The 10,846-nt window shown below is 35.3% G+C and overlaps 2 protein-coding genes across 3 annotated transcripts in view; one reads left to right on the top strand and one right to left on the bottom strand.

Annotated features, from left to right (window-relative positions):
* The first annotated feature begins 1,286 nt into the window (after positions 1 to 1,286).
* LOC110024981 (agamous-like MADS-box protein AGL66) lies at positions 1,287 to 4,942 on the top strand. The gene is made up of 11 exons (XM_020725196.1): positions 1,287 to 1,608; positions 2,034 to 2,087; positions 2,203 to 2,224; positions 2,742 to 2,803; positions 3,011 to 3,038; positions 3,373 to 3,434; positions 3,547 to 3,655; positions 4,045 to 4,098; positions 4,186 to 4,316; positions 4,392 to 4,509; positions 4,597 to 4,942. The coding sequence occupies exons 1-11, from the start codon at positions 1,424 to 1,426 to the stop codon at positions 4,735 to 4,737; spliced, it is 966 nt and encodes a 321-aa protein (XP_020580855.1). The 5' UTR covers positions 1,287 to 1,423; the 3' UTR covers positions 4,738 to 4,942.
* Positions 4,943 to 7,172: 2,230 nt separating this feature from the next.
* Positions 7,173 to 10,846, bottom strand: part of LOC110024980 (cyclin-T1-3-like) — a 37,461-nt gene continuing 33,787 nt past the window's right edge. For both annotated transcript variants that reach the window (XM_020725194.1, XM_020725195.1), the window contains exons 4-7: positions 9,186 to 9,320; positions 8,789 to 8,964; positions 8,557 to 8,708; positions 7,173 to 8,470 (exon numbers count right to left, since the gene is read on the bottom strand). In XM_020725194.1, the coding sequence (XP_020580853.1) occupies positions 7,605 to 8,470; positions 8,557 to 8,708; positions 8,789 to 8,964; positions 9,186 to 9,320 (1,329 nt within the window). In that variant the 3' untranslated portion in view covers positions 7,173 to 7,604. The remainder of the gene's footprint in view (positions 8,471 to 8,556; positions 8,709 to 8,788; positions 8,965 to 9,185; positions 9,321 to 10,846) is intronic.

The following is a 10,846-nucleotide window of genomic DNA, read 5'->3' as shown; positions in this document are numbered from 1 at the left end:
CTTTACAATGGAACTTATGTACAATTATTGATTTAACTTGCAATATCAAATCTTTGTTCATAATAAAATGGTTAATTTCTATTCATATCACAAGGCTAGTCAGGTTATTTTTTAAACAAATTAGCAATTTAGACTACAGTTGTGCGAGCCAGCCCAATTTCCACATGGAGGGCTAAAATTCAACTTATTGACAATCCCAAAAGTCAAATTTATCAAACTGTGTGCTCGAGCTCAAGCTCGAGCACAGATTATAACTCAAAACAGTTTAAGACCTCGGGTTCGAGCTTGATGATGCCCACGGAGTTAGCTCATGAGTTGGGTCGCCGGGCTTCAAATTCAAATCTATAATATTCACAATCTTATTGGTCCCTCAACTCCATCTTTAATAAAGGAGTTCCCACCACAACTCTTTAATTTTCATTGTTCTATGGACACCATTCCCAATGAGTTATCTTACTGATTGCTCCTGTGTTTATCTTATCAATGCCATCACCTGCAAGGCCCTAATGCAAATTCTCCCACTGGACCCAACAAATCCATCTCCTTCAAGCCAACTATTTATTATATTGTCGAGCCCAACTCAAGCTCAAGCTCATCAGCCTCTAATCGGGTAGCCAAGCCGAAAAATAGCCAACTATGACAAGCCCGACTCATTTACCACCTTAATTTGGCCTCATATAAATTCCCAAGTTTCCGGTGCCATGTATGTAATTAAATATACTGTAAAATATTTAACAGTATAAATGTTTAAAAAAATTGGTTTTTTACATATAGAGGTCCCCAAATCTTGTAAATTACAAATCACAAGTCCAAAAGATTTAACTTTCCCAATGGTTTGATCATGTAATTTGCCAATTGAAACACGCTTTTGAGGATCTCCGGCGCCTGCCTTGCTACATTAACTCCGAAAGTTATGGCGATTGGCTCGGTGCGGTGGCGAAAGATGAACTACGGTCTGCAAATCGAGTGGTGGATGTGATCCATCCACCCGGCGAATAAGAGATGGAGACGGAGGCCTTCACGTGTAAAATAAACATTCCGAGACCGTTGCATGTAATTTGATTGCTTTGGAGACCTCCATATGTAAGAACATCAACATGTACATACATAGATGTTGGTAAAAGCCCGGGAAAATCGCGAACAGAAATCAGTTTTTCAGTGACGCGTGGACCGAAGGATGGATTCAACGGTCTCCAAAAACAAAAAACAGCGTGTGTTAATTATGTCCCTTGTGTCCAAACCACCCCCCAACAAGGTCTTCAAATCCCTTCCACCTCACCCTCCTTCGTTCCTCTCTTCATCACGTTCTCTTTCTCTATATAAATATAAACATATTTTGGTTAAATTGTTTCTTCCTGTGCACGCCCCAAATTTAGATTTCGTTAGAAAATAATTGGATATATAATAAAAGAGATTGTGGACGATGGGTAGGGTTAAGCTGCAGATAAAGAAGATTGAGAACAACACAAATAGACAGGTGACGTTCTCCAAGCGACGCAATGGCCTCATTAAGAAGGCTTACGAGCTCTCCGTTCTCTGTGATATCGATATCGCCCTCATTATGTTCTCCCCTTCCGGCCGTCTTAGCCATTTCTCCGGTCGCCGGAGGTGAAGCAATGCTTCCTGATTAAAAAAAAAAAATTCTTTTTTTGTCTTTTTAGCAATCATCAGATCTACATTAAAAAAAAAAAAAATACTTTTGCACCATTCTGGATCGCTTTTCTCAATAAATTAATCAACTTTCCTGTTTTGTTGGAAAAATGGGGAATTTACGTGCCTAGCACATAATTCTTTTGTATATTTACAGAATGATACTCGGGTGTTTTAATCAATGCATGAAAAGGTGTAAAATATAAGAATTTAGGTGTGAGATTTGTAAATTCATTAGAATTGTTTGATGTGCGTGTAAATGTCCCGACAAAAAAATCTAGCACGACGTATCTATGTGGCGAGGGTTTAGGTGAAACTATTTTGGATTAATTTATTGCATAGCTTGATTAATGAATTTGTATCTTAATTGGAATCTTCGACAGGATTGAGGATGTTTTTGAACGTTATATCAATCTTCCAGACCATGATAGAGGAAGGTATGCCGTTCGGTTAAATTATATTTTATATTCCGTATTTATGTTATTTTATTTATAAAATTAATACTGATATCTCTTTTCGTTTTTTATTTTTTTTTCCTTCCGAATTTCGAAGCGGGGCTAACGTGAGCAAAATGGTGAGTTGGTATCAATTTGTGAATTTCCTCTTAAATAATTTGTACTTTGGGCTGTTAATTTTGGGCCCAACTGGGTCTGCTCAAATGGATTGAGTAAGGCTTGATATGATACATCGATCTTCCAATTTGGCTTTAAATTGAATCCAGCTTCATGCGGCTCAAAATTAAAATGAGCCGGCTCAAATTAATTTATTTGGATACATTCAACTCAAAAATCGGCTCGTGACTCTTTCAAACCCTAAACCTAAAACACTAAAACCCAGATACAATCTTATTTAGCATTATACAAAAAAAAATTTATAAATAAAGAATATTTTGAGCCGAACTAGAACCAACTCGGACCGATTCATGTATGAATTGAAAGTTTCGGTTCACAGCTTGGCTCCTTTTAATTTATTTCGATCATAATTAAAAGTTAAATCAAATGTTAAGTGATTAATGATTTTAGAGCTAAACTCACAGCCTTATTATTTTGTAAGTTATTATTGATTATTAATTTTTGCATGAATATTTGCAGTTTTTGAGAAGCACACTGAGCAAGCTCCGATGTGAGAGTGACATGGCAGCCCAACTAGCAAAGTAAGAACAAAAAATTATAGGCCATTACATTAAGTATCGCATTATTCAAAGCTCTTATGATCCTTTATTACTATTTAAATGTTAATTTGATTCAATAATTCTTATTTAAATTTTAATTAACTCATATTGATCTAAGTTTTTCTAACAAAAATTATATTGTATTAATTTCATCTAATTGTCATGTTGTTATTTATTATTTTCATGCAGCTCGGGAGCAGCGGACACCAGAGCAGAGGTATATTGATTGAAACTCTAAAATTAAAAAAAAAATGGAGTAGTTTACGAACATATATATCATTATATTTACATTTAATTTTTATATCTATTTATGCAACACCCTAAAATTTAAATCATATTAAAATATTAGTAATATTAACATATCTAAAGTAATATACTTGACTTGCATGAGTTTTGATGTGATTTGAATATTAGGGTGCTATAAAAATAAATATAAATATTTAAACATTATATGTAAGAATTTAGTGATGTGCATGTAAATATCAATGTGAAATATATATTTATTTTATAATATTTTATTTCACAATATTAATTTTTCTTAATACTTTCAGAAGCTGCAGCAAGAGATTGCTGAATGTCAACAACAGCTGCAAACGTATACGGAACGTTTAAGGTATATAGACTGGTGAAGAGCATATAATTAATACTTAATTATTATGCAGGAAATTTGAGTTATTTATGATTTGAATTAATTATAAATTTAATTTTTTTTTTTTTTTTTACAGATTATTTGAGGGTTTTCCTGCGGCAGCCCATTCTTTCACGTCCTTGAGTGAGCTCGAAGCAAGCGAGAAATTTTTAGCAGATGCCTTGGCTCGTGTAACAGAGAAAAAGGTTTGTTATGTAACATAATTTGATGGTGTAATTTTGAAGTTTAGCTTTTTTTTATTCTAGAAAGATTAACATATATACCACTTAATTCTTATGTAATTACATATCTAACACTTAAATTTCAATTTGTACATACATGCGAATAAAAAATATGCATTTCAACTTTTAAAAGTTAAAAAGGTGGTATCTTTGATGTGATATGAAAGATTTGAGGGGTATAAATATAAAAAAAACTAATGTTTAGGTGTTAGATATGTAAATGCATAAGAATAAGAATTGGGTGGTATATATGTAAATGCCTCGTTAAATTTGACCCATCAGCTCTTGCTCTTTTCAACATCGAATTAACTCACGAAAGAGCTGACTCATATACCCTTATCATTTTCGAGCAGATCTTGCTGGGCGATCCGCTCCAAGCCTACAATCCGTTAACGGCGAACGAACAGGTGAAGTAGCTTAAACAGATTACAGCATTACAGCTAATGAAATTATTCCACGTATAAATATATATATATGTTTTTTTCTTCATGCAGTTGTACCTGCAGCCTCAAGAAGAAGGAATGCTTGACGTCTACGGCTACGACCTCCAACCGTCGGACCCCAATACCTTTTCCAATCAAGGCCAACCAATGCAAATGACCGCGGATCCCCTCATGTCTTTCAGGTACAACTTATCGCCGGTACCCTTTTATTATGAACGTTCCAATTTTAACGGTTAGATTTTTATTTAACGAGGCAGGGATCAAGGGATGAACGATCCGTTCGCGGTCCAAATGGAGCAACACGTGCCAGCTACCACGTGGCAACAAGAGATCTTCGCGCCACTCAGCCCAACCCCACCGTGGCCATTACAACCGGTGCTTGATTGAACTAATCACCATTATTATTTTAATTTAAAACTAACGGCAAGGGCGAACTAACTGACGTCGTTGCAATGTTTGCAGCTGCTGGAGCCGTTAGAGATGGCAGAGCTGCCGTCAGAGGAGGGAGCGATGGCGAACTGCTTCCAGACGGCTCCGTTAGATTACCATGGCACGTGTGGTGGCGGGGTTTATGGGAGCCCAGCGGCAGATAATTTGGGGTGATCTTGGCCGTTCGATTGAAGGAGCTCCAACGTGTCATAATTTTTATTATGAGCTTATGAGAGAGAATATTTACATATCTTATAGCTAAACTTTCATATTTATACAGATAATGCCGAAATATGAGATGTGGTATGTCTGTAATTTTCCCTTCGGTTTTTTGCCCCTTTTTTTTTCAGTTTTTCGGCATTTTAATTGCTGAACTCGATGCGGTTTTATTGGAAGATTGTGAAAGATTTTTATGATGTATTGCAATATATATATTTTTTTATTTTAATTTGTTTTTATCTTTGGAAACATGCTTATTGAATTTAAATTTAGCATGCATTTTTTTAGTAACTATATTATTAACAATTTAATTATGTTTTATTCTGAATTAGAATATAAACAAAAATGGAATTAAATTTAAAAAAAGTCAAAGTGATCCCCCTCGGCAATTCAAGTGCTATTGTTATAATGGTATGGCGATTCTCATGTTATCATAGACTTGCATTCAATACTATTATAATATTATGCTGCCTCATAACATTATTGCTATCACTAGCGTCATCATTATTATATAGGAGCATTTACATACTTGTCACCCAGTTCCCATGTATCTACATATCTAACAATATGTATATATATACATATATTACATGAAAAATATCATCAATTGAACTTTTAAAGAGTGAAATACAGCTATTTTTGCATGGGTTGAGCATTATGCATGTAAAAATTAAAATTTAGCTGTTAGAAGTGCAAATGCATAAGAATTAAATGATATGTACGTAAATCTTCCTACTATGGGGCATTTACATACATACCATTCATTTCCTATGTATTTAATGTAACACCTAAGTTTTACCCAAATCTTTCATATCTCATCAAAAAATACCGCTATTTCAACTTTTTAAAAATGACATACACATTTGCATGCATAATACTTTGATGTCATAAACCTAGCTATGCATAAAAGATGTGAAATTTCACTTTCATAAACATAATAAAGTAAGGATTTGAGAGATATGCATGTAAATACATAGTTTAGGAGTAAAATATGAAATTTGTGATCCACGATATGCTATCGAAAAAAGTATTTCATACGAACACCGTATGCAAAATGCATGTGTCGTCCGATCTACACCGTCAATTACCGATCTCCACCGTCTGATCAAAAAATTAAAAAAAAAAAAAAATAAGCCCTCCGAAATACATCTTTACAGTGATCGAAAGTGTAGATCAGAGACCGCATTCATCTCTGCATGTGATGTCTGTATGCACCTCTGCATGCGGTGTCCGTATAAAATAACTTTTCATGCTATTGAGGTGTGTATGCCACTTATTTATAAACCTTATCAAAGCTTTGAGAAATTTTGGAAGAAAATTGCATTTTCATATTATTTGCAATTTTATCCTCTCATTTTTTTTTTATCTCATTGATGCTCAAATAAAATTTTGAACTTAAAAAGTACCATGTCACCAATTGTAAATTAATTTATCAAACTTTCGAGGCGCCAATATTCTTTTTGAAGTTAGAATCCAGATGGAAATATTAAATAAAAGCAGTCCCTGAGAAAAATTCCGCCCAATTCCCTTTATGTCATATAGAGGCTAGAGGCACATAAATTTTCTTTTTTTTTTTTTTTAATGGCCGGGCCTTTATCATTGATGAAGCAAAAGAGACGATCAATATTTAAAAACTGCCCATGGCAAGTGATAGAGGGAACATAGCACATTTGGAGTCCACATTAGCACAAAAGAGATTTCGCAGCAACCCTAAAACTGCAGCAAAATAAAAATAATTATGGCTACGATTATTGGACGATTGAGCAATCACATATCTTGAAAACTGCAGCAGAATAAAATATATTTTATGAATGTTAACCATAAAACAAAACAAACCATCAAGTGAATTAAATATATATATATATATATATATATATAAACAAAGTCGGGGGGAGATTAACAGCACAATGCATCACTTAAACCAAACATGATCCGCAAAAATGGTCCTTTTATATAAACTTCTTAAATTACAGTTGTTTTTTTAATACACTTTTAAAATGTAAAACATCTAATAATCTCGTTATAATATACGAGTCGCAAATGCATTACTACAACAACAGCTAATTACATGCATAGCATCCGAAACATTGTTGTTTATAAAATATAAAGTCCATGTGATATTTTTGAACCACCAACCGATGTATTTACGCATGCCACGATCAACCCATTGAGAACTTGATAAAAAATGAAAGATATGGGTTGGGGTTTTATCATGAATATTGATATTTAAGTGAGAATTAGAAAAAAAATGGATGAAAAGGATGTTAGATTTGTAAATAGCAATGTTTCTGGTGCTATGAATGTAAACTGTCCTTAAAAAATATATGGCTTCCAAATACCCAATGAAGCCATCACTGCACTCACACTCACAGCACAAAAAAGGAACTGTGTAAAAATCAAAAGAGCAGGCCACAGGCTCCAAAACCCCAATTATGTTGTGCGCACAAGTGGAAATTACACTTCAGCAAATATAGGAAGCAAAAAACTCCAAAAAAATTACAAATAAAATAGAAGCTATATCAGGCATAATACTTAATAAATAAGCTCAAGCCATAGAAGATTTTTAGCCTACTCTCTCAGGAGATGAAGCCCGACGAGTTCCACGCACTCCTTCCTTTCCTCCTGATTCAAACCATCAGCACTTGTAAGAATAAGAATGCCCCATCACCAGTGATGCACTCTCTAGAAATAAACTCTTCATCGCTGAGCAGTAATTTATAGTGGATTGTATTTTTTTTTTTTCCCCCAACTTTGAGATATAATGAGACTAAAAGAAATGGAAACAAAAATACCATTTTGATACCAACAGTATCATATATCAGTTAACTTTTCCTCACCCTTTTATGGTCCCTGTCTGAAAGATCCGACCATATTTTCTCATTTGGCTTTCTCTTTGCAGCCGAAACTTTTCCATTATTACTCTGCAACTTAAGAGAATGATGATCATGATCATCGAGGGAAGAGAGCTCCCCTTCTTCAGCAAACTCTTCCCGGATCCGATTATCAACATTTGGATTTTCAGATTTGAAATGTTTTGGTTTCATGCTCGTCTGCAAAGGATGGAGGGGCTTTGGCCAGCCATGTCTCTTATCATCCACACCGAGCTCAATTCCATTCTCAAGCTCTCTTTCAATAAGATCATCATCATCCACAATCTCATTTTTCTTGTTTGTATCATTCCGAAGTCTCCTTGTCTTTTCCAGAGCGGCTTTAACTTTGTCCTTATCAATCTTCGTGATAGTTTCCATACACTTGTCCTTATCGTCAGACAGTCCTTCCTCATTAAGTAGCTTAGAAGAGCTAAAACCATCAGCAGCCAATTCCCAGCGGCGAGAAACCAGCTCGGCCTCGTGATTCGAGTTATCTTTCCCATCACCATCCATATTATGGTCCCAAACACCGCTTTTACTATCAACACTGCCGTGGTCATTGCTATGGCTGCAGGCACTCCGGGAGCCAATACGGTCACCATCTGCGTTAGACTGTTGAGCTACAATTGGCCTCGTTTGTTGGGTTGGATGAGTTCCCTGCCTTGCATTTAAAGATATAGAGCTCTCACTGACAGTTGAGGTTACCCCTGTAGGATGATTGGGTCCAGCACAAGAGCTTCCATCAGCTTCGTTATTACCATGAGATGGTTGGGCTAAGCGATTTTGCTCATAAAGCTCCAACATTTGATTGCTTACATCTATGAGTAAGAAAATGAAATTCTTTTGGGATATAACAAAAGATTCAAAGTTTAGGAGGTCAAAATGATTTGATGGTAGAGTCAACCTTCAAGTTGTCGTGGTGTGACATCAAATTCTTGCCACCAGACTTTCTCTCCATCGGATGGAAGCTTCACCTTAAGAAATTTGGCAGCAAGAAAGATGGCACCAGCAGCGATGTGGTGGGGCTTAAATTGTAGGCATAGTGAGGTCCGCAACCTTCATGATATGGTTAAATAAATAAATAAAGGTTAAAAATTAAGGTAGAGTTAACTATCCCGAACAAAAAGCTATCATACCCGTCATTGACAAAATTCCATGCCACTTGAGCAAGAGCATTTTGCGCCACCTTAAACTTTTTAATTGCTTCGACAAGGGGTTTATAGGGATGGTACATATTTAGATCAAAACCCAGGGTAGCAAGAACAAGCCTTTCCCCCAATAAAATAAGCTCTTTCTGTTGCTCGTATACTTCCTGAAAAACAAAAGTGATGCAGCACTAAGCAAAAAGTAGGAGGAGAAAAAAAACAAAGCAGTCCATATACTTTGCAAAAAAAAGGACAAAATAGGGAAGGAAAAATGCTGCAATAATTCGATAGAAACAGAAACAAACTTAGAGGGATATGAGTGTGCAAGACACAAGTACCATTTCATTTTTGGTGGCTGTATTCTAATTAACGAAAAACTCAAGGGTACCTTCTGCTTGATTCTCTGTACAGCAGAAGGATCCTTTTTATGAATGATTTCGTAGGAAACAAGAATTACATCCTTCAGTGGGCGTGGAGTTTCTTCAACCTTTCCAGCAAGGAACATGCACACTGTTGCTATTGTCTGCAACAAATCAGATATTAAGCTTACAACAGTGAATGTTCAAGTGCAAAATCTGCTAAGAAAGCTTCAGTCAAAGATGCAAAATAACTGTGCCATTCATGTAAACATTTAGAAAGGCATGTGTTGGAGAGTTTTATTGCTCCAATTCAGCATCACTAAAATGGCGAAAGAGCTTAAATCAATATGAGTAGATGTGAAAATCATAAAGGGGCTTTTAACCAGAAGCGAATAAAATACAAGGATGCCACAATCGTACATGTATCTGGGAACATAGCAATTCAGTCCTGGACAATTTTTCTTTTAATGCTGCCTCAGAACAAACCTCAGATTATATATCCAAGGTTTCATTAGGAGCAACTTTCCATCACTTCTTACAATAGAAGATTCGAAGAGTTGAGCATATGTAGAGGACAGCCACCACCATACCCATCCTTATTGCTAGTCACAGCTGTGCAGGACCAATGCTCAATAATTTATTTACAGTTCATATAAACTACATCGGTAGGAGTCAGATATATTTCGCATTCTATGTTTGCAAACCTAGTCCCATCAATGCACCGGTCAACAAAACTTTTTAGCTACTTTATCGGAAAAAAAAACAATAACTAAATCTAGCAATGCGGAGCATAGCATTGTGGAAGTAACACAAGGTAGTCAAAGCCTATTTGGCTCACCTTAAAAGTAGAATGCGCTTAAAACATATTTGGAGCTGGCAGGATCCCTTGCTTCCATTTGTGATAGAGGAGTTTATGTTGTACCCTTAAATTGCCTCAAGAAAGAAGCCTTGAGCTAAAGCTTAGTATTGGGTTGGAATTTGGCTAAATTTGAAGAGAATCGTTCGACACAAGATTGAGTAGAGTAGTGAATAGCATGTTATAGCTAGAAGTAGTTTTGAAGATGAGCTGAGACCATTGGCAAATAGGGTTAGTAGATTCATGACTACAACGACTTGAACAATTTCAAGTTATGATCAAGAGCCACTAGAACTTGTTGTGGCAATAAAGTTGCCATCAATATTGCCCATAATCATGCCCAATATGAACTAAGAAAACAAGAAAGCTTATTGACTTTTCATCAAAAGGAAACAATTGAAGATGGTACACGCTACATTCCCTTATATTGTCTCTCAAGAACAAACAACTGACACTCTGACCAAATAATTGCCCAGGCCATTGTTGGAAAAAAAGACCGGCAAGCTTTGATTAGTTGATGCTTCCATGGAGAGTGTTGAAAATCCCATGTGCTTCTGTCGGACTTACTGCTACCAAATTTCTTAGAATTCCGCATTATTCTAGCACAATAAGGTTCCTATGAAAAGTTTATGTTTGTCCTAGCACAATAACATTGTTAGGAATTATGATAGAAAATAATTTATTCCTATAAGAAGTTATGAGGAATAAATTCTTTCCTTAAATTAAGGAAATATTTCATTTCCTATTTTATATTTACTTCCTTGGATTAAGAATTATTTATTTTCCTATTTTATGTTATTTCTTATACCTCTTATTAATTAATATAAACTAATT

This window comes from Phalaenopsis equestris, unplaced genomic scaffold, assembly GCF_001263595.1.
Source record: "Phalaenopsis equestris unplaced genomic scaffold, ASM126359v1 Scaffold000287, whole genome shotgun sequence".
NCBI lineage: Eukaryota > Viridiplantae > Streptophyta > Magnoliopsida > Asparagales > Orchidaceae > Phalaenopsis > Phalaenopsis equestris.
The sequence above is the reverse complement of the archived record's forward strand: the minus strand, read 5'-3'. Positions and strand labels throughout refer to the sequence as shown.